The 26,357-nt window shown below is 50.9% G+C and overlaps 1 protein-coding gene across 1 annotated transcript in view; it reads right to left on the bottom strand.

Annotated features, from left to right (window-relative positions):
* Positions 1–26,357, bottom strand: part of COL23A1 (collagen type XXIII alpha 1 chain) — a gene marked incomplete at its 5' end in the record, with an annotated part of 301,516 nt that overhangs the window by 36,556 nt on the left and 238,603 nt on the right. The window contains 2 exons of the mRNA XM_080804434.1: positions 6,797–6,823; positions 24,758–24,813. Coding sequence (XP_080660560.1) covers positions 6,797–6,823; positions 24,758–24,813 — 83 coding nt within the window. The remainder of the gene's footprint in view (positions 1–6,796; positions 6,824–24,757; positions 24,814–26,357) is intronic.

Here is a 26,357-nt window from a genome sequence, read left to right as displayed (position 1 = left end):
CGGGAAGTCTCCTTTCATCCCATCCCCGCTCCACCCGGAATCTGGGGGGGCTGGGGAGCGGCGCTGCAGGGGGCCAGAGGAAAATGAGACGTAGGTTGTCGAAATCGAAAAACAGATGAATTTGGAATATTACAGATGAATCATTTAACTAATTACATTTTTACAATCAAAGCTGTTTTTGAACTTCGAGAGTGCAAGAAAGCATATGAATGTGTGGCGCTCCGTGGTCCTTTTTGGCTCACTTGATTAATTCCAAACGGTCCAACGGAGTTCTGCGTTTCAAAATTGGTCCCAGGCTGAGACCCTGTCGCATCGATCACCGTTCAGCCCAGAGCGAGGCGAGGCATTCCCTGGGACCTGGGTTCTGGGTGCTGGTTTCCCAAGGCTGGGGGTGCACCCTGTGCTGATTCTAGAACCCCTTCCTTCCGTTCTGCCCTGTTGCCAGAGAGGTCTCTTCCATGTTCACACCTGTCCACATCACTTGGGGTTTCTGTGGCCTCCAAACCCTGCATTCAACTTTACCTCCTTCCTCTCTCTGCTGACCCCAGAGGCACTGTCCCCAGGGGACAGGGGACCCCACTGTACCCCCCATGGGGTTGACAGTGCCCACGTGTGTGCCGCGTGCAATGTCTTCCCAGCTTGCCCTCCTGCCGAACTCCTGCTCCTCCCTCAAGACACACCTTAGATGTCCCTCTTTTGTGAGACATCCCCCGTCCCAGAGAGTTAGCCACTCCTTCCTCCGCGGGGCCCAAAGCCCTGCCCCTATGTATCACAGTCCTCCTTGTGATGCTCATGGCCTGGGTTTTTGGGGGTTTTCAGGAGGGAAGCCAGGTTTACCCCTGCCCCCCGTCCTTGCCCACGTCGAGATCTGGACACGCAGCGTGGCCACTGTAAACTTCAGCTTTTCATGACATCAAATGGGCACGTTTAGGGTTGAGATGTGCTTCTGAATTCTAAAGTGTTGCACAGACCTGATTGCCGATGTTACTGGGCCCAGCCTCATACTTGGCCATAGTGGTGGAAGGGAGAAACAGACGTCTTTCTTTATGTTAGACCTGGCTTTCCGTTTTGGTTTTTCCAGAGAGCAGGGAAGGGTCTGGACAAGCTGATAATGGCGTGGCACATGGGGTGAGCTCTGGCTTCCGATAAAAGCAAGGCAGGAGGTCGAGAGGACATCAACTTCACATACGGGGTCCTTGGGTGCTAAGAGAAGAAAGACCCTCGTGCCACCACATGAGACGGTCCTGAGCCCCCACCTGCTACCCAAGCCGGTTTGCCAGAGGGAGGAGTCCCCCAGCCTGCGAGAGATTCTGGGCTTTGTCGTGGGTGGGCCTTACGTCTCAGCCAAGTGCTCAGCCTCCTCATCTGTCAAGTAGGGAGGAGACCACGGACCTCCCAGGGTGAGCGCCAGCTCTCAGTAAGTGCACTTGCTTCCCAGGGCATGTTGGAAGGGCTTGGGGGGAGGGGGAGGGGAAGAGACAGTCCTTTCTTCCCTCAGGAGGGGGGTTAAATCTCTGAGCCCCTAGCAAGTCAGCTTGTGGTTTCTATAAACACAAAGCCAAGTCTCCCTGGCCTCCAGCCTTGGTCAGCCTGTTAGCTTACAGCCTACAAGCTTCCAGCCACGCAGGGCTGGAGATCTCTCTGGCTTCACCCCCCTGTCCCCTCCCCTCCACGCCCTCCTGCCCCATACCCTTCTTGTGTACTCTGGATACATGAAGGTTCCCCACAACTCATGACCTCATGCACTTGCTTTTTTTCCTCCAGGAACACTTTCCCCACAAGATCTCAGCATTGTTTACACGTTAAAAGCTCAGCTCAAACGTCACCCTCCCCAAGAGCCTTTGGATGACTTAATCCCCGTTATGCCCACCCACGAGTCCAGCTGGCATTCTCCATACATCCCTGCTTTATCCTCTTCCTAGCACATTTCACTGTTTGTTGGTTTATTGGTTTCCTTGTTTAGTGTTTCTCTCCCCTTGTCTTTCTTCTTTTAAATGTTATTTATTTGAGAGAGAGCCAGAGAGAGAGAGAGAACAGAGAGAGGGAGAAGCAGACTCCTCACTGAGCAGAGTGCCTGACATGGGGCTGGATCCCAGGATCCCAAGATCATGACCTGAGCCAAAGGCAGATGCTTAACCGACACACACCTCCCCGTCTCTCTTGTTTGGTGTTGGTCCAAAGACCCAGGAAAGCATTTGACACGGACTTATTGCTCAGCCCCCCACACCAGCCTGGCTGGATTTCATCAACTCTCTGCATGTCTGGCCTCACAACCTGACACTCTCCTCATACTTTCAGGTTCATGGAAACCTTAAGTCCTGTAAGATAGGCCACAAACGCATTTTTGGAAAAATGTTTAAACTGCGCTCTGAAGGTGTAAAACCAACCAGAAAGTCACTAAAGCTCGATGTTAAGAGTCAATCAAAATTTCAAAGAGAAAGGATTTCAACGTGCAAAAGTCAAGGTGTAGGCAAGATGGAGCCTTTCCTCTTAGAAGCCATGGTTTGGAGTGAAGAAAGCGTTTGTATAAGAAATCTCCAGGACCCCCTAACTGTTCCTTCCTCTCCATCCCAAGGCAGATTGGTTTGCTTGTGTTGGTCCCCACCCCCACAGTTCCCCAAAGACTACCACTGGTGTGACTCATTTTTGTGCCAGCCCAGTACCCAGCACAGGGCAGGATTTCTTCCAGATCTGTTGAACAGAGCCAAGCCTCCTATGTATGAGATGGCAAAAATCACTTTATCAACATAAATGCTGACTACTACCCCCAAAATGCAATACGAGCACAGTGCCTAAGGTCCTTTGTGGGTCCCATCTCTGACATACAATTTTCGGAGCTCAGAATTCCCCCTAGGCTGCTGATTCCATGATGTCCCAGGACCAACCAGGATCCAGAAGTTCTTTTTTTTTTAATTTTAATTTTATTTATTATTTTTTAAAAAGATTTTATTTATTTATTTGTCAGAGAGAGAGAGAGTGCAAGAGCGAGCACAGGCAGACAGAGTGGCAGGCAGAGACAGAAAGAGAAGCAGGCTCCCCGCCGAGCAAGGAGCCTGACGCTGGGATAATGACCCAAGCCGAAGGCAGCCGCTTAACCAACTGAGCCACCCAGGCGTCCCTGGATCCGGAAGTTCTTAAAGAAAATGCTGATTTCCTCTTTCAATTATACCTGCAATTCTAATCTCTACCACCAGGCGGCAGTTAGGTTTACACAAACGTTATTAAAACGAATTTAATCTCCAAGACTGCACTTCTCATTAAAATATAGCCCAAATTAAAACAAGATACATACATGCACATATTTTTTTAACTTATCATATTGGCATAGATTTAAAAGTATGATAATGCCCACAGTTGGCCAGGGTTTGGGGAAATATGCAACATTCCTACGGTGTTGGTGGGAATGTAAATTAGAATAGCCCCCAGGAGGGCAATTTGGCACACATCAAAAGCCTTCAACATATGCAAACCCTTTGGTCCAGCAACTCAACTTCTAGATATTGATTCTAAGGAGATAATCATGGAAATACACCTATATTTATTCCCAGGATGTGGATCATAGGGGTAAAAGGCTGTCAATATAAACACCATAACTTGGACTTGAGTTAAATTATACAGATGAAAAAAGGCTATGTAGCTAGTACATTCTAGAATAATTCTGAAGGATGTGGAAACATCTCATGCTATATTAAGTGAAAAGAAAAAAAAAGTCTCCAAAGAAGTATGTCCAGTAATCCCATTTTTAGAATCATAAACGAAAACGAACCCACACATAACAAGTCCCAAAAGAACAACCACGGAGATACTGGGAAGACTTATCTGTGGGTGGTAGGATTATGGATGATCACTTTTTCCTTTTTTGAGCTTTTCTCTATTTTGGGACGGTTTTCTAATAAACATGCGTATGTTGTCATCAGCAGGGACCTATTCGTGACTTCTTGCATAGACAGGGGCAGGCTGGCCTCTTTGCAAGGAGGCTGTGCACAAGGTGACCATAGGCGCTTGTCAGTCTACAACCTGCCCCACTGTCCCACCTGGCTCCTGCGCCCCAGGCTCCTGACTGCGGCTCTTAGGTCCACATATGGACCTGGTTTCAGCTGCTCTTGCTCAGGGGAGCAGCCAGCCTGGATTAATCCAGAACACAAGAACACACAGCATGCAGTCTCCACCACAACCCCCCTTCCCTTGACATTTCTTTTGGCCTCACTTCCTTTTGGGAAGTGACATGTTTTTAACACAAAGGAAAAAAAAAATCCTCCCTGAGGCTTGACGTTGGTCCTGCAGAAAAATACCTTCTCCTAAAACTGACCGTTCTGAAAGCCATTTTCCTTTTCCAACACTGCCAGGGAATGTTGGTGGATCAGAGTGACTTCCAGGGCGCCGGGGTGGCTCAGTGGGTTAAGTGTCTGCCTTTGGCTCAGATCATGAGCTTAGGAGGGTGTCCCAAGTCCTCTGGGCATCCTGCTCAGCCGGGAGTCTGCTCCTCCCTTTCCCTCTGTCCCTCCCTGCCACTCACACTCTCATTGGGGCTTTCCTTGGTGATTCCTCACTTGACAGCAGCATGGTCAAGGGCCTGCCGAATCCATGCTGCCCTTTGGCTCTGCATATGTTAGCCTATTTAATCTTCCATGCCCTTCACCTCCCTAGGCTCTGCAAGGCGGAGGACCATGCCTGAGGCCACAGAGCCGAGCCAGGATCCTGAGTTGGGTCTGAGCGACTCCAAGCCCGTGGATACTCAGGACACGAGGTTGTCTCTGAGGTGGCCCGGGTCTCTCCAGCTGTGACAGCCACCCTAACCTCTGGGATGAGAATGGTGGAGCGATCCTACCTGCCTCCCATCCCCCGCCCCCGCCCCCAGGCTGGGAGCCAGGCTGTATATGGGTCAACAGACTTGAATTTCAGCTCAAAATACATGGACCCTGCGAGCCCAGCCAGAGAAGGCTGTCCCACCTGCCTCCTGCCCCCAAAGGCCTGCTTTCCTCGCTGCACGAGGCTGGTGGGGTGTCACTCCCAGTCCGTGGGTACCCTAGAAGTGACCACCCAAGCAGTGGGACTCCTGGAACCAGGGTGCTGGGAGGCACACAGTTGGGCCTGGCTGGCTCCTGGTGCTCAAGGCATGGACACCTTGGACCCAGCAGGGGGCAGGTCCAGCCCAGCTGGGGAAGATGCCATATCCGTGTGGAAAGGGAAGCCCGGGTTCAAGTCGGGGCTAGGGGACCTCAGGAAAAGGGGCGCCCAGGCCCTGGGCACTTGTGGGTGCATGACCCGAGATTTTGACAAGGTCCCCTCACCCCTCGCCAGGCCTGGCCACTTCCTTCCCAGAAAGCTCCCAACTTCACACCAGAGGGGCACAATGACTGTGCTTCCATCCCCCCACCCCCCACCCCTACCCCCCACCCCCACCTCTCCTTCCCCAACTCACGGAGCCCCATCTCTGGCCCAGGCTGGGCACCATGCCCTTCACATGCCAGACCTCAGGCTTAATTCCTTCACAGCCCAGTCACCTGCCCGCGGTGACCTTCGATGTTAGGAGGCTCCAGGCAGAACCTCACTTCACTTCACCTGGACCCCACTGCCCTCCTCACAGTGGGGGAGCTAGAGACTTACAGCCTCACAGCCAGTGAGCGGTAAAGAGACTGGCTTCCTAAGTCTGCATCAGGGACCTGGGGGCTGGTCTGGAACCCCTGTCCTTTACCCCCACCATCAGCCAGCACCCTCTCTCAGGCTCACCGCTAGAGAAAAAGGAGTCAATATCACTCTATGCTCAGAGGAGCCAATATGGGGGACGAGGGAAGAAACCCATTCACCCCTGTCACCACCCACTCTTCTTGGGGCCCCCAGCTGGGAGGCACAGCGCTGGCCTGCAAGCCCAGATCTGCCTGGTGCCCAGTGCTCGGGACTGGACTGCCATCCACAGCCCCCTGGGAAGGCGGCTCTGGCAGCACTTACAGGGAGCACCCCAACCCCCACCCCGCCCTCCACCACCAGCCTGTCCCGACTCTGGACAGAGCTGGTCATTAGCGAGGCCTCTGAATCAAGCCACATTTCCCTCCCTCTGTCTTCCTGGCCGGAGGGCACAGAACAACTTCCATCCTCCAACTGCACCCCAGGTCCTGCCATGTTCTCCTTCCACCCCCAACCCCCCGGCCGCTCTGATGCATCTGGACTTCGGGATTTAGGGGCCCTGCTCCTTAACCTCTCTGAGCAGGACTAGACGACAGTACAGCTCCATGTAATTTCCCTTTTCCGGCACTGCTCACCCGGCCCGGGTGGGCGGATACCGATTTCAAATATAAGCCAACTTTGAGGTTTAATTCAAAAGATCTGAGAAGTGATGACACCACGAAGACCACACGGGAACCAACCAGTCTCCCGATCCCTGAGTGCTGACAGGACGCCGGTGGGCTGGGACAAGCAGCCCCCCCTGCCCGCTGGGGAGAGAGAGGCTGGCAGCTGAGCCAGGGTCGGTGGGTGGGTGGGGTGCTCCACCGCCAAGGGCCAGACCCTCAGCTCAGCACGGACAGCCTGGGCAGCAAGAGTTTCTGGAAGATTCGGGATGCCAAGGAGTCTCCTCCTTGAGCCTCTCTGCTTTGCTTGCAGGACAGCTGGAGCAGCAGACAGATCGCAGCGCTCCTACTGCTAATCCTCCCTCTACAGACAGACCTCAGCCACTGAGAGCAGAAGGGCGGGGTGGGGGAGGGGGCAGGATCGCAGACAGAGTTAAATAAAGGCTCAGAGGAAGAAGATCAGCTCCAGAGAAAAGGGCCCAAAGAGCAAAAAATAAATGGCAAATTACCGGGTAGCCATCTCGTCCTGATTGCCCCTGTGGTAATTAATACGTCATTAATAATCAGACTTTGAGCAGAAAACCATATGGTAACACTTATAACTCAATCAGGCGCCCCCCCCTCGGGGTCCCCCCACTTTCAGCGGGGTTTGCAGTAAAGGCTGATGGTCTGGTAATGACTCCTGGTGTGTGTGTCGCGGGGCGGGGGAGGCACTCAGGGCTCTGATGGGTCTGTGAGACAGAGCGCCCATTTCCTGCCTCTTGGAGCCAAGCTGGGGGCGGGGCGCCACCAGGGAGCACACCCACGTGGTTGGGGGGGGGTGGCAGAGGGCACATGGCAAGGACCACAGAGGGACATGGTGATTCTGAAGGGTGGTGTCACCACCACCATGGTAAAGGACTCCCCATATTAGGGCTAGAGAGTAGAAACGGCTCTGGTTGGGGGGCAGACAGCCTTGGAAGCCTGAGCTATGGGGGTGGGGGGCGGGGGGAGGTAATTTCTTGCTCCCAGATGCTTCTCTGCCCGATGGGCTCTGAGCACTGACTGCCTGGCCACTGTCCCATACTCGGTACCCATCTCAGGCTGCAGCTTGAGAATTCTGCATTTGTTGAATACACTTAAGAGTTTAACAGCCAAGTTAAAAAAAAAAAAGGAAAGAAAAGAAAAAAGAAAAAAAAAAGTAAAGAAAATCACTCCTCTGCCCTCTGCGTTAGGCACGTCCAGCAAGTTCACACAGGCTAGCCTCCCCGTGACAGCCGGGAATGACTCAACAGCCAGAAACTGCCGGTGGCCAATACATCTACCCATCCTCGCTGGCTCGCCCTCTGGCCCGGTATGGTGCCACTGCACGCACGGAGGAGGTGGACCCCGAAGGGTGCCCATGGGGCAGTGAGTCAAAAATAGAACTGTTCATCCGAAAGGCATTCCTTCAGACGGTTCACTTGGGCTCAGGCGGACCGTCAGGGAGCTCCCTGAATGGATTCGTCAGGATGCATCCGGCTCTAAGAAAACTGCCGAGATGAATCAAAGAGGGACCCGGCACGTGTCTTTGCAGAAGGAGACCTGAGTTCCGGAGATCAGGGCGCTGAGTATTCCCTGCTTTCCGCCCTGCCCCCTGGCGGCCAGTCCCTCGAGTGCACCGTCCTCCCCACTCCCCACTCTGGCTGACCAGGGTTGGGGGGTGCGGTGCTCCCTGGAGGGCTCAGCTGCCCAAACCTGGGAGGCAAAGTTAGTTTGGCCAATCAGGAAAAGGGACCCCATGATTCCTGGCATAGCTGCCTGGCTCCAGAGCCCTTTGTGCCAAAGCACGGGAGACAAAAACATTTAAAACAGCTTAACTGCCGCAGAGCATTTAGAAAATGAGGACACGGCACTTGCATCTCTGTGCACCCGGGCTGAGCCAGAGAGTCCGGGAGGCTCAGCCAGACCCGGGCCAGCTCTCCTAGAAGGAAAAGGGTCACAGAATGCTTCACAGAGGAGGCCAAGCCCATAGAATCCTGTGCTGGCATTCATCTACAAAATAAAGGAAAAAAAATATGGCTCCTGTCCAGGACCGATTTTTTTTTTTTTTAAAGGACACAACACACCTCCTTAACTAAAGATTATTTTCATGGAATAGTTACAGAAGAGAATGACATGTCTTATCTTTCAGGAACAGAGAGGATAATCCAGGACACTTACGGGAGGACCTGCAAAACACAAGCAGAGAAGCCACATTCAGCGTCGCAGGGAGCGAGGGTCCCCTAGTCCGGGCCAGCCCCCCTCCCTCACACAGCTGCTGGTCGCCCCTCCTCGCAAGCCTTTGATGCTCTCACAGGCCCCAAAGCCAAGTGGCAGGGTAGAAGGGGTGCTTTTGTCCTTGCAGGGGCAGGGGCGGTCGTGTGGGTGGTAAGGACAATCCCCCAATACCCCCCTGCCCCCCGCCGCCGGTGTATTGGTTCTGCGATCATTTCACTGGGCAGCTGTTGATCCCTGTCTGGGGCCCACCCACGTCTGGTTTGGGCAAAAGCCAGGTAGGAATCATACCTGTTCCCACCTGAAGAACAAATGTGGGGGCTCACCTGGGGTCAGTTAATTTCTACTGAAGGGGAAAGACCTGGGGGAGAAAACATTTGGGGCAGAGGGCAGAGCACTCCTAAGGGTGCAGGTCTGGGTGTTGCTGAGCAGACAGGCAGGGGGTGCCCGTGGCTCAGCCTGGGGTTAGGGGTGCCGGGTCGGGGTGTGCATGGGGAAGCTGAAGGGGCTGAGTCCAGAAACACAGGGTGCTGCTCCAGGAAAGGCTGGTGCAGCACGCTGACACCTGTCCCCGCACCCCCACCCCCAACAGATGAGGACTCCTGGAGAACATTTGAGAAGCCCACAGGTGTCTTCTTTGCCTCCTGGGTTACAAACCACATTGCATTTGACCTTCTCAGCCGTCTTTGCGGGATGTAAGTGCCCAGGGAGAAAGCAATGACTTGTCCAAGACCACATAGTGGGTGAAGGGGTAGAACTCATTCTAGAAAGAGTTCTCCTGACTCTTGAACCCCATACACTTTCCGTTAAAGGCATACTGTTCCCACCCAATCCAGTAAACTCTCTGCTCCCCGGAGGCCTCTGTCTGGATAGCGACATTGGCACAGGAAGGAGGGGACACTCGGCAGGCAGCTGGCCCATGCATATTTGTGGATCGCCACTGATGAGCCGGACCTCCACCCCGGCAGGGCAAGTAAGGGGGCCCACTAGGGAATACAAGAGGCAGGATCTCGGACTTGCTGATTCTTTCTGGGAAGGATAGATGCTTAAGAAACTGATTCAGGGAAAAGTGCGGCAACTTCCAAGCCAGGCGGGGTTCCGAAGGGGAAAGATGATCAGGAAGGAGGAGGGAGCTGTGGGGCAGAGATGGTAAAGCCCCCAGTGCACCAGGACCACTGGGCTTCTGAGGGGCTGGGGTCCACAGACGGGAGGGGAGGGCGTGGGGAGAAGGCCAGCCAGAGCTTGGTGCCCTGTGTCCATGCCATGAGATCTGAAGGGCAGTGGGAAGCAGGGGGCTGGAAGGGTCCTGCTTGGAGGAGGGGCAGGAAGGCGTGAGAATGGGTGCAGGGGAGCTGTTCCCATGTAGGTGATGGTGGCCGGGAGTCGCGTGCTCACAATGGAGAGAGAAGTGAGTGAGAAGATACTTCTCAGTGAGGACCCACAGGATTTAATGGTGGGGGATGGAGGCGTGCACGGGGCATAGAAAAAGGAGAGAAAAGACAAAGATCTTTGGCTTGAAAAACTGATGTATGGTAGTGCTCATGCCCGAGAATGGTAACGTGGGGGGGTGCTGTGGGTCCCCCGAGTCTAGACTAGGGTGGGGCAGGGTGCTGGTCACGTAGTCAGCTGCACAACGGACTTCTCACCTTCGGCTGGGGACCTAGTGCCTTGTTTTCCCAGGAAAAGAAAAGCCACTGGACGGATGCACCATCATCTTTCTGACGCTACATGCACATACCAGCCGGTACTGTCTGTGTCCAGTCATGGAAGTTGGAGGAGCCGACCTGCCCTGCCTTCCAGGGGCCCTGCACCCACAGCTGCCTCCCTGCCTGTTGCACTGAACCCACTTTCTCCAGCAGATGCTTCCCAGCAGCTCTGGAACGGCTCCAGTTCCTCTGCCGAAAGCCCATCCTTGGCTCACACGCCCTCTTCGGCTCTGGCCCTGGCTCTCCTCTCCCTCGCTGCTGGGAAGAGGGCTCTCCTGGCACTGCCTCTAACTCCACACCTTCCACACACCTCGTGACCCTCTGATAGGGCTTCTATCCCTAGGGTCCCCAGCCACCTGTCGCCACATCGGTCAGCCCGCCAAGGATTTCTCTTCCTCATCCCACACCGCTGAGTGAGCCCGCCTTCTGGAAACTTTCTCTCCCTTTGGTCTCCAAAAGGTCACGTTCCTCCCACTTCCCTCGCTGTTCTTTTGGCTCCATCCATCCCAGCCTCACACAGAAGCTCCTCAGAGCTCGTGGCAAAGGCTTTCTTCTCTTCAGTTCTCCGCTGGACTCATCTGTCCCCACCTCTCCCGTCTTCCCCAGGGATCTCATCACACTCTTGACTACCCTATGCAGAAGTGTCCCACATAGGGGTCTCCAGGCCCAGCTGTGCCTCAGAAGCCCAGCCAAGGTGCACAGACATGCTCCCGGTCTTCTGTCCACAAACGTGCTCCTCTCCTGGCTCCTAGTCTCTGTGGGTGATGTTCCCTCCCACCCTTGTAGTGACCCAGACAATGATGAGTCCCCCTTGACACATTCTCCCTCTCCCATCTGCTGGCACATCCACTCTTCAGACATTCATGGAGCACCTGCTGTTCTGGGCTTGCAGGACACAGCAGTGACCATGACAAAGGTCCCCGTCCTAAGACGTTGACCTTCTAGCGAGGGAGGTACCCAAGACACCAAACAAGTGTATCACCTATGAAATGACAAGTACAATGGAAAGAGAGGCAGCAGTGCAGGGGAAGGGGTGCACAGGGGCTGGTCTCTGGATGGATTCTGAAGGTGGAGCCAAGAGGATTTCTTTGGAGCATGAGAGAGAGGAGTCGAGAAAGACGCCACAATTCTAGCAGCAATCACTGTAGGAATGGAGTTGCCATCAACAGAGGTGGGGAGACAGAGGTGGGTGGGGCAGGTTTGGCTGGAAGGATCAGGAGCTCAGTCTTACACACTTACACACACACACACACACACACACACACACACACACACACACAGCACTCGGAGATGTCCCAACAGTTGGAAGTTGGGAAGAAGAGAGGGAATTCCTAGAAGCTGAGGGGAGGAAGTGCACTGAAGAGAAGGGGGTGGCTGCCTGTGCCCTTCACTGCAGACAGCTGAGTAAGATGAAGACCAAGCCCAGCCCACTGGGGGTGCCTGGGTGGCTCAGTCTGTTCAGCGTCTGCCTTTAGCTCAGGTCAGGATTTCAGGGTCCTGGGATCGAGTCCCACATCGGGCTCTCCCCTCAGTGGGGAGCCACTTCTCCCTCTGCCCTTCACTCTGCTCATGTTCTCTCTCAAATAAATAAATAAATAAAATATTAAAAAAAAAAAAAAAAGACCAGCCATGGGCTCTAGCCACATAGGGGTAAGGGCAGGGGGAGTGACGGAGATGCAAATCTGGTTGGAGATGGCTTCTCCAAGAGAAGGGCGAGGAGGAATATGGGTAGCGAGCACTTTCAAACAGTTTTGCCCCAAAGGGGAGCCAATACACAGAGAAGGTGCTCTGGGGACATGGGGTCCAGAGAGGGCTACTTCCTCAAGATGAGAGACACAGCCATACGTGTGTATAAGGGGAATCATCTGCAGGGAGGGAAAGGGGTTCCTGGAGTGACGGCCTTGAGGATGGCACACAGAGGTGGCCCTGCTGGGGATGGGAGCCTGGACATCCATATGTGGGTCTGGCATTTAGTGTCACCAGCCAGCGGGGGGATGCTTCCCTCAAGCTGCCAGTTGCCTCGAAGGTGTTAGAGTGTGTGTGTGTGTGTGTGCAATTCGAGCCAGACAGGGCGATGTGGTGGGATCCATGGGCTGGAAGACGCATGAGATGGAAGGAAGGTGGGGGTCAAGGAAAAAGGCAGTGGGCTCGAGTGAGCTGTGTGAATTGGGGTTCACAGACGCTGCATTTGCTGGTGATGATGGGGCACTGGAGGTCAGCAGAAGATCCAGCTCACTGAAGGAGCTCTGGGTGTGTGAGGGGCATCTGTGTGCATATCTAGATCCCCAGGAATTGACCCAGAAGGAGTGTTGGTGGGAGGGCTGCAGACCCAGGAGCTCAAACCCAAAAGCAACGAGCAGGGTGTGCTGCGGTCCGGGCCGAGTCATTGCTACTCCAATCTCCACTCTGGGGCCAGGGTGCTGTTTTCAAGACGCAGGTCTAAACATGGACCCCCATGTCCCCAGCCCTCATTTTCTCATGGTTCCTAGGGACAAAGGCCCCAACGTTACACCACATGCTGCGATCTCCACCTGAGCCCCTGGAGCCCGTGGGAAGAGCGGCAGTGCTACTCAAGGGTGCCGGGCAGTCAGGTGGTTATCAGGACAAAGCGAAGCTGGATCCGTGCCTCAGCATGAGCCGGGATAAATTCCAGAAAGATCAAAGACTTACATGTTAAAAAAAATCATAAAAACCCTAGAGGAAAACAGACCCATCAATACGGAGAACAAACTGGTGGTTGCCAGAGGAAGAGGGAGAAGGGCAAGATGGGTGAAGGGGGGTGGGAGATACAGGCTTCCAGTTATGGAAAGAATAAGTCATGGGGACGAAAGGTACGGAGTAGGGAATATAGTCAATGATAAGGTAATAATGTTGCATGGTGACAGAGGGTAGCTGCACTTGGAATAAGCACACACAACCTATAGAGAAGTCAAATCACTATATTGTACCTTGGAAACTAATTTAACACGTGGTAAATATACTTCAACTTAAAAAAAAAAAAATCTTAGAGGAAAATTCCTTTCTAACTGTGGAGAGTGGAAGGCTTTTCCAACTATAGTCCCTAATCCAGAAGCCATAAAATCAAAGTCTGATTCAACCATATAAAACCCCAAACGGGGGCGCCTGGGTGGCTCAGTGGGTTAAGGCCTCTGCCTTTGGCCCGGGTCATGGTCTCAGGGTCCTGGGATCGAGCCCCGAATCGGGCTCTCTGCTCAGCGGGGAGCGTGCTTCCTCCTCTCTCTCTCTGCCTGCCTCTCTGCCTACTTGTGATCTCTGTCTGTCAAATAAATAAAAAAAATCTAAAAAATAAAGTTTTAAAACCCCAAACGCCTACAAGGCTGTAAGCAAAGTCAACAGTGAAAGTGGGGACGATATTTCTGACTCAGGTCACAAAGGCTGATGTACCTTGATGTAAAAACGCTCCGATAAATCAGCTCTAAAAACATCAACAACCTAAGAGAAAAACAGTCAAAAGATTATAAAGGGAGAGTTCAGAGAAAACATACAGAGCCCTGAGGTGCCTGGGTGGCTCAGTAGGCTGAGTGTCTGCCTTCCACTCAGGTCATGATCTCAGGGTCCTGCGATCGAGCCCTGTGTCAAGCTCCCTGCTCAGCAGGAAGTCGGAGTCTCCCTCTGCCCCTCTCTTCACTGCACCTCCAGCTCATGCTTGCACTCTCTGTCTCCCTCCCCGAAATAAATAAATAAAATCTTTTTAAAAAAAGTAACAATATGCTTTGGAACTTGTTCCCCAGTAGAGCATATAGAATCCCGTTAGTCTTTTTCACAACTGTGTGGTATTCCATTTAAAGTTGAAATGTACCCTCCTTTCTTTCCGCAGTTCCACTGTGCTATTTCTGATTTTTGGCCATTGCCCACAGTTCTTTTTTTTTTTTTTTTTTTAGATTATTTATTTATTTATTTGACAGACAGATCACAAGAAGAAGGCAGAGAGGCAGTCAGGGGGGGGGGGGGGGAAGCAGGTGCCCTGCTGAGCAGAGAGCCTGATGAGGGGCTCGATCCCAGGACCCTGAGATCATGACCTGAGCCAAAGGCAGAGGCTTAACCCACTGAGCCACCCAGGCACCCCTACTCATAGTTCTGCTATGGATATTTTTATATACCTGTCATTTTACATATATGTTAACACATCCACAGTATACATTTCTAGAAGGATCATCGTTGTGGCAATTGGCACAGTTTAAGTCCTAATTAGCATTGCCAAATGGGCATCTGCTGTGATTATAGTTTTAACCCTCATTTCTCACATTATGAATGAAGATTCGCTTTTTTTTTTTAAGATTTTATTTATTTATTTGATAGAGAGAGATCGGTAGGCAGAGAGGCAGGCAGAAAGAGAGAGGGAGAAGCAGGCTCCCTGCTGACCAGAGAGCCTGATGCGGGGCTCGATCCCAGGACCCTGGGATCATGACCTGAGCCGAAGGCAGAGGCTTAACCCACTGAGCCACGCAGGTGCCCCTGAAGATTTGCTTTTGTTTCACATACAGAAAGGCTATGTATGTTTTCTTTCTTTTTTGTTAAGATTTCATTTACTTGACAGAAAGTGCGTGAGCAAGCAGGGTGAGCGGGAGAGGGAGAAGCAGGCTCCACGCTAAGCAGGGACTCAACTGACTGAGCCACCCAGGCACCTCATATTGTTACATTTTTAAAAAGGTATGGAACAGTGTATTACTATTCATTTAGCCATCTGAGCTAAGGAAAAAACCAACAGGCTTTTGTTTGGATGAACAAGCTACATCTCTGGGTGTGGACACAGACTGTGTTCATCCGGTTGCCTGTAGGGAGGGGAACAGAATGGCGGGAAGACAGAAGCCAGGGGTGTGGGGGTGTGGGGGTGGGAGGGTGGGAGAGTAGGAGAGACCGAACTTCCACTGCAGGACTCTTTGGTGTCCCTGGATACACATGCCCAGCTTACCAAGTCAGAAAAGGCAATAAGCTTTAACTGAAAACTGGCTGGAGTGAGGTCTGTGTTTTTGTCTGGTCCTCTGGCTTTGGCTGCCTTTTCTCACATTCTCCTCTAAGCTCCCTCCAAGAAAGCTCAGACTTGGGGCGGGGGTGGGGGGAGCGCCTGGGTGGGGGGGGCGCAGTCGGCTGAGTGTCCCACTCTTGGTTTCAGCTCAGGTCCTGATCTCAGGGCCCTGAGACGGAGCCCTGTGTCAGGTTCCATGCTCAGCATAGAGTCTATTTAAGAGTCTCTCCTTTCTCTGCCCTCCCCCCCAGCTCATGCTCATGCTCTCTCTCTAATAAATAAATAAATAATAAATCTCAAATAAATAATAAATCTTAAATAAATAAATAAATAAATAAATCTTTAAAAAAAAAAAGAAGAAGAAAGGAAGGAAGACAAAAAGAAAGCTCAGACTGGGATTATCATCGTGAGCGCACTGCCGTCCTGAGTGTGCAGCCGGCGGTGCGGCAGGAGGAGAAGCTATAAAAGGAGCCGTCACTCACTCCCGACTCCGTGTGCATGTTGGGAGCTGCGTGGTTTTCCCCAAACATCTCATACCCCCGCTGCATCCTCCCCCGGCACAGGTTACAGATGAGAACACAGGCTCAGAAAGGTTACTGTGCCTAGAGTCACGTCCTGCTCCCCTGGGACAGAACCCAGGCTGTCTGACTCTGAGCCTAACAAAGGGGGTGGAGAGAAACTGCCTTGGGAGCCAGAGCTCCCCTGAGCTGCTTAGAAAGTGAGGCCGGGACGCCTGGGTGGCTCAGTCGGTTAAGTGTCTGCCTTCAGCTCATGCCTTTAGTCATGATCCCAGGGTCCTAGGATCGAGTCCCATGTTCTCCCTCTGCCCCTCCCCCATTCTCTCTCTCTCTCTCTCTCTCAAATAAATAAATAAAATCTAAAACAAAACAAAACAAAAACAAAAAAAGAAAGTGAGGCTGGCTGCAGGGCCTCCCACGGGTTCCGCACACAGCTTTCAAACATGTGTCCCAGGCATTGCCTGCATCCATTTACTTTGCTGTCCGGAACGTGGGGGGGGGCAGTGAAATATGAGCCAGATGACTTGGGAACCACATAAAATGGGTCAGAGTAGAGGGTTCACTGAGCCTGTGGCCTCTTGAACCGAACTGGTGTAGCTCAAAAGGGGTTCCCAAACCAGGAGCTCTTTGCCCCTCTGGGGAATAGACAGATCCTGAGCCTTTCCCAAATGGTATATTTCTAGAAAAGCAAACTGGGAAGAATATTTCCCCCTACCTGGCAGGTGCCTTGAAGACTCAGCCCACCATGAAGATAGAGACCTTCAGCCATGTTTCTCTGGGGCTTTTAAACTGAGTGGACTTTTTTTTTTTTTTAAGATTTTACTTATTTGAGAGAGAGAGAGAGAGAGAGAGAGAGCGAGCGCGAGCACGACAGCGGGAAGGGTCAGATGGAGAAGTTGAGCAGGGAGCCCCATGCGGGACTTGATCCCAGCACTCCAAGATCATGACCTGAGCCGAAGGCAGTTGCTTAACCAACTGAGCTCCCCAAAGTGCTTATTAAACTGGGTGGACTTTTAAACTGAGTTTGTGGGTAGATGCCATGAGGCTTGCAGGCTGGCAAATCCAGAGTCAGTAATGAGTCCGAGAGCCGGCACTCAGCTTGGGTCTCTGCCCGGATTTAATTTGGCCAGTACCATCAGGGAGCATTGAGGGACACACTGTACATGTGTAAGATGCCCAGAACAGCAGCAACACCTAATAGGCACCAAACCCAAATGTTGGCTGGAATGACAGCATTCACTCTTTCTCTTGCACGCTCTCTGGCATGCACACCCACGCACAGACACACATGCACGTGTCCTCACACACCCCTTAGATTGCAGGGGGAAGAGAAGCACAGCTGGTAGTTTTTTATGGTTTTCACTCATGTTGCAGAACCGACCCTAACTGAACAGCAGGTCTGAGGAGCGTCCTGTTGAGATGGGCCTCAGAAGGGGCCCCTCCCGCCCCCAGCATTTTGGGCAGCACGGTCAGGGGTAAGGATGCCTCCCTGGGATTCAGGGTCCGAAAGGCCAGCCTGGGCATGGAGGTTGACTCTAGAAATCACCCTGCTCATTACACTGTGCGGAGCAGGCAGGGGTACCGATGAGAAGCCCGAGTGGAAAGCAAACCCATTGGATTTTTGTTGTTTTCGTGATTGTTTTAAGTAGGTTCCATACCGGGCGTGGAGCCTGATGTGGGGCTCAACCCCAGGACCCTGAGATCATGATCTGAGCTGAAATCAAGTTGGCCACCCAACTGACTGAGCCACCCAGGCACTCCTCTGTGGATTCTAATTTTTTTTTTTAAGATTTTATTTATTTATTAGAGTGCGTGTGAGCGAGCAGGAGTGGGGGGAGGGGCAAAGAGAGAGGGAGAAGCCGGCTACCCCCTGAGCAGTGAGCCCGACATGGGGCTCGATCCCAGGACCCTGGGATCACGACCTGAGCCAAAGGCAGACGCTTGACTGCTGAGCCACTCAGGTGCCCCTGAGGATTCTTTATATAAGTAAGTAAGTAAGTAAGTAAATAGTGTGATTCAAAAGGCACCCAACATCATCATCAAGAAGGCAATGCAAATCAAGACCACAACGAGACATCACCTCACATCCATTAGATAGAATGGCTACTATAAAAAAATAACAAGTGTTAGTAAGGATGTGGAGAAACTGGAACCACTGTGCTCCATTGGTGGGTTTATGTCTGGACTCTGGATTCTGTTTCATTGGTCTATGTGCCTAAAGGTGTCTGTTTTAATACCGGTACCATACTGTTTTGACTACTATAGTTTTATAGTATAGTTTGAAATGAGGAAGCATGATGCCTCTGACTTTGTTCTTTCTAAGGATTTCTCTGGGTATTTGGGTTTTTTAAAATCCATTTACCTTTAATGCAGGATTTTTGTGATATTTAATTTCTCTAGGTTTTATGTCTTTTTTTGTTCCTCTATTACCCATTATTGCTTCTTTTTGTTAAATAGATATTTTCTAGCATACTATTTTAATTCTGTTGTTTCTCTTGCCATACTTCTGGAATAATTTTCTTAGTGGTTGTCCTGGGGTTTATAATTATCATCTTAATAAATAATTTGGTTTGGATGAATAACAATTTACTTTCTTTTTTTTTTTAAGATTTTATTTATTTATTTGAGAGAGAGAGAGAGTTTGCATAAGCAGGCAGAGGGCCAGAGGGAGAGGGAGAAGCAGACTTGATCCCAGGACTCTAGGACATAAACCAAAGGCAGACACTTAACTGAGACACCCAGGCACCACAACAATTTACTTTCAATTACAAACAAATACTTTGCTCCAATATAGCTATGTTAGTTTATATTTTATATTAAACTATGACTATTTTATACACCATAAGCCCATCAAGACAGTTTTATCATTATTGCTTTACACAGCTGGCTTTTAAATCAGAAGAGAGCAAAAAGTAACAAATAAAAATACATTTATATACTGTCTTTCATATTTACCTATGTAGCTACCTCATGAAGCTCTTTATTTCTGTATGTGGGTTTAAATTACTGTCTAGGGGTGCCTGGTGGTGCAGTCAGTTGGGCAGCTGACTCTTGGTTTTGGCTCAAGTCATGACCTCAGGGTTTTGGGATTGAGCGCTGTGTCAGGCTCCAAGCTCAGTGGGGAATCTGCTTCTCCCTCTCCCTTTGCCCTCCCCCCGCTTGCACCCTCCCCCCAATAAATAAATAAATCTTTTTAAAAAATAAATTACTGTCTAATGTCCTTTCACTTCAGATTGAAGGAATCCCTACAGAACTGCTTGTAGGACAGGTTGATAGAAATAAGTTCTCTCCACTTTTTGTTTATTTGGGCATGTCTTAATTTCTCTTTTGCTTTTGAAATATATGTTTGCTATAGATTTCTCTGTTAACAGGTTTTTTTTTTCTTTCACCACTCTGAATATGTCATCCCCATTGACTTTTGGCTTTCATGCTTTTTATTAACAGCTGATTTCATGAAAAGAAATCAGCTATTAATCTTATCAAGGATTCCTTTTCTGTGATGAGTCCTTGTTCTCTTGCTGCTTTCAAGATTCTCTCTTCCTTTTTTGCTTTTGGCAATGTGGTTGTGATGTGCTTAGGTGTGGATCTCTTTGAGTTTATCTTATCTGGAGTTTGTTAAGTTTCCTGGATATATAAAATAGTATTTTTGCTTCTGTTTGGGAAGGTTTTGGCCACTATTTCTTCACATATTCTTTCTGCCTCTTTCTCTTCTTCCCTTCTGAGGTCTCAATTACATGTACGTTGGCATACTTGATGGTGTCTCACAGGGCTCTGAGACTGTTCATTTTTCTTCATTCTTTCTTCTTTGTCTTCCTTAGACAGGATCATCTCAACTAACCTATCTTCGAGTTTCCTGATTCATTCTTCTGCCAGCCCAAATCCTCTGTTGAGCCTCTTCGGTGAATTTTTTCATTTTAGTTATTGTAATTTACAGCTTCAGAATTTCTACCTTTTTTTTTATACTTTCTGTCTCTCTATTGATAGTCTCCATTTGGTCGTACATAACTGTTCTGCTTTCCTTTACTTCTTTAGACTTGGTTTCCATTAGTTCTTAAAACCTAATTTATAACAGTCAACATAAAATATTTATCTAGGGGTACCTGGGTGGCTCAGTCAGTTAAGTGTCTGACTCTTGATTTCAGCTCAGGTCGTGATCTCAGGGTCATGAGATCGAGCCCTGTGCCCAGGTCCACCTTCAGCAGCAGAGTCTGCTTGTCCTTCTTTCCTTGCCCCTCCCCCTGCTCTCTGTCTCTCAAATAAATAAATAAAATCTTAAAAAAATAAGTAAAATCTTTGTCAAGTAAGTCCAACTGGGCTTTCTCACAGGTTTTTTTTTTTAAGATTTTATTTATTTATTTGACAGACAGAGATCACAATTAGGCAGAGAGGCAGGCAGAGAGAGAGGGGGAAGCAGGCTCCCCACCGAGCAGAGAGCCCGATGTGGGGCTCGATCCCAGGACCCCGGGATCACGACCTAAGCCGAAGGCAGAGGCTTTAACCCACTGAGCCACCCAGGTGCCCTCACAGATGGTTTTTATTGACTTTTTTTTTCCTTTTTCATTGTCATACTTTCTTATATCTCTGTGTGTCTCACATTTTTTTTGTTAAACACTGGACATTTAAAATAATCTAATGTGGCTACTCTGGAAATTAGATATCCATCCTCCTTTCCAGGATTTGCTGTTCCTGTTTGTTATTATTGTTGCTCTTTGTTTGCTCTGGGGTTTTCCTGGACTAATTCTCCAAAGTGTGTACTCTTTGACATGTGCAGCTTCTGAATTCTCTCTTGATTAGCTTAATGGTCAGCTGAGACAGAGGTTTCCTTTAATACCTCGATTCAGTACATCTCCTGTTCTGTGCCAAGGGGCTTGTTGTGTGTGTTGAAGCACAACTTCAGTGCTCTGCCAGGCTATAACTCTGCCTTTGCCTTCACTTCCTATTTGAGCAGGGCCTCAAGGTCAGCCAGAAGTGAGATACTAGGGCTCTCTCAGGTCTTTTGTGGATGTGTACACAGCCTTGCACACGCATGTGCCTTCTAGATTCCCAGGAATGTGCTGGAGCATTTCGAGGCCCCTCTGGATGGCTCGTCCCCTAGATTTTCATTTAAGTGTTTTTGTGTCGGCTTCTTCCTTATTCCAACTAGTGCTGCTACCTTAGACACCTGCAGTGTTAAACAATTGCTGCTGATTGGTTTTGGCAAACACTCCAGACAAAGCTTTTCCCCATGAGTGAGTTCCACATCAGGTCAGATAAAGACAAGTGCTATGTATGGGCTTTTCCTGGAAGCTGATAGCGACAACTCTCTGGGAATGAGCAGATATGGAGCTTCAAATTGTTTTGCTTTTTTCTGTGGCCAATACTTGTCACAGGTACTGTGGTTATGGGATTGATGGTTTTTAAGGCTACCATGGGGCTGGGAAATGCGCAAGTTAAAATGTTACAAACTTCTTAGCAAGATATTTGTCCTGAATAAACACTTCTTGGGTTGTTACCAGACATTAATTTCCAGAGTTCTGAAAAGGTCCATTTTTACTTCTGGTGTTCTTGCTGCTTTTTATGTAGATTTTTGGAGGTCCTTACTCTATCATTCCAGAAGTGCTTCTTCCACTGGAAAAAGAAACCTTTTATTTTATTTATTTATTTTTAAAGATTTTATTTATTTGACAGAGAGAGATCACAAGTAGGCAGAGAGGCAGGCAGAGTGAGGGGGGGGAAGCAGGCTCGCTGCCGAGCAGAGAGCCCAATGTGGGGCTCGATCCCAGGACCCTGGGATCATGACCTGAGATGAAGGCAGAGGCTTTAACCTACTGAGCCACGCAGACGCCCCTTAGAAACCTTTTAGAAAGGGTTTCTTGGGGTCAGGGTAGATTAAAAACCCCAGCATGACACGGCAAGGCAGACCTGCATGATTGTAGTAGAGCTGATATGTAGCTATCCTTTCAAGTCCTAGTTCTTTTTTTTTTAAAGAATTTTTTAAAAGAATTTATTTATTTATTTGATAGAGACACAGTGAGAGAGGGAATACAAGCAGGAAGAGTGGGAGATGGAGAAGCAGGCCTCCTGCTTCTCCCTCCCTCCTGCAGGGAGCCAGATATGGGGCTCATGACCTGAGCCAAAGGCAGACACTTAACGACTGAACCACACAGGCGCCCCTAAGTCCTAGTTCTTTTTAAATCCCAGAAACTTCTGGAACTCTGAGATCTAAGAACCTCCCTGCCCCCACCCCCTCCACGGGCCAGGGCAGGAAGTGAATTGCATTCCCTGGCCAAGTGGTCTCCATGGACCACTGAACAAATGAAGAGAACATTGTTGTATGAATCAGAACACAAAGTATTAATGATTATCTTCTTACAGTCATTTGCGAACTATATGGGTCCTGTTCTAGAATTTTTCAGTGGGATTTAGGGAACTGTTTCCCACCTCAGAGCCCTAGACTCCTGGAGAATGCACATGGAGCAATTAAGTGTCCGCAAATCCAAATGCAAAGGATGCATCGTTAGCAGAATAAATAAATCTCTTCTGCACATAGATGTGCTTTCAAATGCATACGGCCACTAATAAATACACAAATCTATTTTTTTTTTACACAAATCTATTTAAAGCAACAGCAATGACAATAGGACCCTAGTACTGAGACAGCAGGTCTAAGGCTGACAGCTGCAAAGATGGGGTGAGCGCCTCCATTTGTCTCCACAGGTGTAGCATGGACACCAGCCAAGCAGCTTTCAATGGCTTTGTCCTCCTGTCTTCCAGTCTCCTAACCCTTTATCCATCCTGGCCCACAAGCCCCTCTTTCTCGCTTCCTACTCCCTTTCCTCCCTCTTTCCTGTCAATCAGCATTTACCGACCATCTCCTGAGTGCCTAGGGGTCCAGTCCTGGCTCTGAGGAGGCCCCACTTTGGTGGAGAAGGACAAGTGTGCAGAGCAGACCCCCTCCCTCCTGCAACCAGGTACAGAAATGCTGGCACAGAGGGAGGTATCTGGGGGAGGGGGAGCTGGGGAGAGTGCAGGATCTTGGGGAAAGGCAGGTCTGGATTTAAAAAGGATCCTGCCCAAGGTTCCTAGAAAGTGGACCCGAGTGCAAAAGCAGTATTGAGCTTCTTGGGCTGTGAAGAGGGGGAGATGAGAAATCCATTCCATTATGATGGGGCTATGCATAAACACTGCAGGACTCAGGAGCTGTTTTCCAGGCAAAGAACCCCAGGGGCAGGGTGAGTTCTGTCTGCAGGTCTGGGGCTGCGGCAGCAGCAGGGAAAGGCATCTTGGCCGGATACTGGCCCACCAGACAAAAAGAGCCTTTCTCCCAGGGATGCAGGAAAAGGCCTGGTTTGTGCAAGGGAAGGCGCCAAAGCCAGGATGTGCATGTACGCAAAACTATCTGGAAATAAACAGGGGCCTCCCCACCCACCAAAGCTAATCCGAGGGACATCTGCTCTGTGTGGCTCGCACCATTCCCCGACAGGCAGAGAATCAGGACCCTCGCGTGGGAAAGGGCAGTGAAAGGAGGAGGGGCCGCCCACCTCTTGCCCAGCAGCTGACCTCACACAAGACACTCATCCCCTGGGAGCCTCAGTTTCCTTATCTGCAAAATGGTGATGATAACATATTTTTATCTTTTGCAGAGCTCTGTGAGGGTCACATAAGATGAAGGACTTGGAAAGACCCAGTCCAGAGCCCAGTAAATCCTTGTCTTCCTGTGACTTTTAGACTGTTTTCAAGTGGAGGCCGAATTCTAAATGCATTTTTGAGGAAGCTGAGTAATATTACACTTTATCCTAAAAAAAAAAGTCACTAAATATTCCTCATTTCCTTCCAAAAAGGACATCAGAAGCTTACAATAAAATGCAATGAGACCTTTTACAAGGGGAGAAAGGAGAACTGAGTGATGCAGTGTGTTTTTGGAAAGCCGGCAGTGCGTGTGCTGGGTGGGGGGGGGGGGTGATTACACACAAAACCCAGAGTAAAGGAAAGTCCCAGCAATCAAACACAAAACAAACTTCAGCTCTGGAAGTCAAAGCGAGCAGAGATCCATGAAGGGCGTTTCCGGCCAGTGAACTCTAGGGGGTTTATCTGGAAGTCCTCTGTATAAGGAATTAGATAAAGCAAGCCCACAGCGGTACTGGGGGCAGGAAGCCTGCGCCCAGGGCCCGGGAGAAGACTCTGAGGCACAGACAGAAGGGGCCCCATTTCTCCGTGGGGTGCAATCTGCCTGGGGTCCTGGGGAAGTTGCTTAGGGGCTGAGCATGTGTGCGTTCATTCCTTCCCAGTTCTGTGCACCTGCCTTCCCTGAGCCTGCCATGTGCCCGGCTCTGAAGACTCGGGTGACAGCCCCAGCCAGCCAGGTTCGAGAAGGCTTTCTCTAGCTGGAAGGACAGAGGGTGATGAACTGGGGCCGAGAGTCCAGGTGGGGTGAGGCTGGAGGTGGGAGGAGAGGGGAGAGCCCTGAGAGGCGGTGTTGGCATGGACAGAAGGGAGCATGGGTCCAAGGCGTACTGAGTGGGAGACTGACTGGGACTCGGTGTAGGAATGGGGAAGGGAGGGGTAGAGGATGCTGGCCCAGGGTCTGCACGGGGAAGCAGTGGCCAGAGGTCTCCCTGAGATGACAGGGAGCTGGAGGACAGCAGGTGTCGGGGGGAGCGAGTAGAGGTGAGTCTGTGGGTTGTGTGGAAGGGAGGTGGAGGAGTCAGGGAAGGACAGTCCAGGTCTGGGGAGGGCAGGGGACGTACCCAGGAGGGCCATCAGCAGCCCTCACAATGGCAAGAGGACATTTCAGGGGCTGACAGTGACCTTCAGAGAGTGGCCAAGGGCACAAGGGGACCGTCCCTGGAACTGTGGATGCCCAGAAGCCGAGGAAAGCAGTCCTGGACCCACGACTCGGGGGATAGTGGCCAGCTGGAAGGGAGAGGAAGGCCAGGCCCCAGGTCCGAGCATCCCGAGTTATGGGGCAGGGTGGGGACTGGCACCTCCCACCAGATCTCAGGTCAAGGGCAGACTTCCAGGCCTGGGTTTGGAAACCACGAAAACTGGGGACTCACCGGGGTCGCCTCTTCTTCCAGCCTTGCCGCGCCGTCCAGGAGGGCCTGGGCAGGAGAAGAAGGACAGACTGATTGAGAAGGGAAGCCAGCAGGCTTGGGCGCAGCCTGCCCACCCCACACCGGCACCCCAGGGCACAGTCCCGTGGGTGGGCTCCGTGTCCTCCCCCTCCCTCGCCATCCAGTCATCAGTCTTTCACGAGTTATTCCCCACTCCCAGAGACGGACTGCCTGGAAATCCACAGGCAGAAGAGTTTGCCGCTGAGAAACTGGGTCTGGGAGAAGCATAAAGCCGAGGCTGGAAGTCCTTTTATGCAAATCCTGATGAACACTTTTTAATATTTCCCAAGGTAAGACATTAGAGACGACACACCACATGAGACACTACTGTGGCCTTCCAAATGCCTGAACTCGGGAATGGCAGCCGCTGCTCTGTCCACTGCCTATCCCCCTTCCACCCGCTAGAACCTTCCGCACCCCCTCCCCCACAGCCTGGGAGAGCTGCTCATGAATTTCTCTTGACTGATTGCACTTAAGGTCCACACCAACGTGCAGCATCTTCCGTCCATAGCTTTGGAAGCCTTTCGGAATTTGTGATGTGACCCATCCTGCCTCCACTTTCTCCCCGCTCTGCCCACATCGGTCCCCAGACCCAGCTACCTTGATGCTGAAGGAGGAGAATGCTGACCAGTCCCCAGCCCTGAGTCAGGGGACATTTTCTCAGATGCTGGGGGGAAAAGGTATGCAGAAGTGAAGGTCCATACTAGGCTGCTGTTTGAGACACATGTGTCCCCTCCCCCTCTGTGGTGCCCATCCACGGCTCGCTGCCCAGGAGGGGCCCAGAGGCCACAGATCCACAGGCTCAGACGGTATTACAAGGAACTGCTCTTTCCTATATAAGACAACCTTAACTTCCCTCCTCAACCCCCACAACAACCACAGGGGAGAGGCAGAGGCTGGCCACGATCAGGTCTGGGGCAGGATGGTTTACTAAAAAATTCACATGGACGCCTGGGGGGCTCAGTCGGTTGAGCGTCTGCCTTCAGCTCAGGTCATGATCCCGGGGTCCTGGGATAGAGCCCTGTGCTGGGCTCCCTGCTCAGCAGGGAGCCTGCTTCTTCCTCTCACCCTCCCTCTCTCAAACAAATAAATTAACTCTTTAAAAAATTTTTTTTAAAAAGAGTTTATTTATTTATTTGACAGAGAGATCACAAGTAGGCAGAGAGGCAGGTGGGGGGGTTGGAAGCAGGCTCCCTGACGAGCAGAGAGGCCCATGCAGGACTCGATTCCAGGACCCTGGGATCATGACCTGAACCGAAGGCAGAGGTTTTAACCCACTGAGCCACCCAGGCACCCCTAAACTCTTTAAAAATTTTTTTAAAAATTCAGGTGTATGAATCTTCCTTCCTTCCTCCTGGTTCCAAGCGGACAGTCCACTGTGCATCCCAGCCCAGGGATCGGCGCGGCAGGAAAGCAGAAGCAGCCCAGGGTCAGTAGCACTTCTAGAAGGAGGGAGGGTCTTCAAGGAAGAGAGAGAAAGAAGAAAGACTCCTCTGGATGTCTTCCTGAGGGGGGTCCTTCCTGGCATGTTA

This window comes from Martes martes (assembly GCF_963455335.1).
Source record: "Martes martes genome assembly, chromosome: 5".
Classification (NCBI taxonomy): Eukaryota; Metazoa; Chordata; class Mammalia; order Carnivora; family Mustelidae; genus Martes; species Martes martes.
Note: the sequence above shows the minus strand (reverse complement) of the source record. Positions and strands in the feature narration are given on the sequence as shown.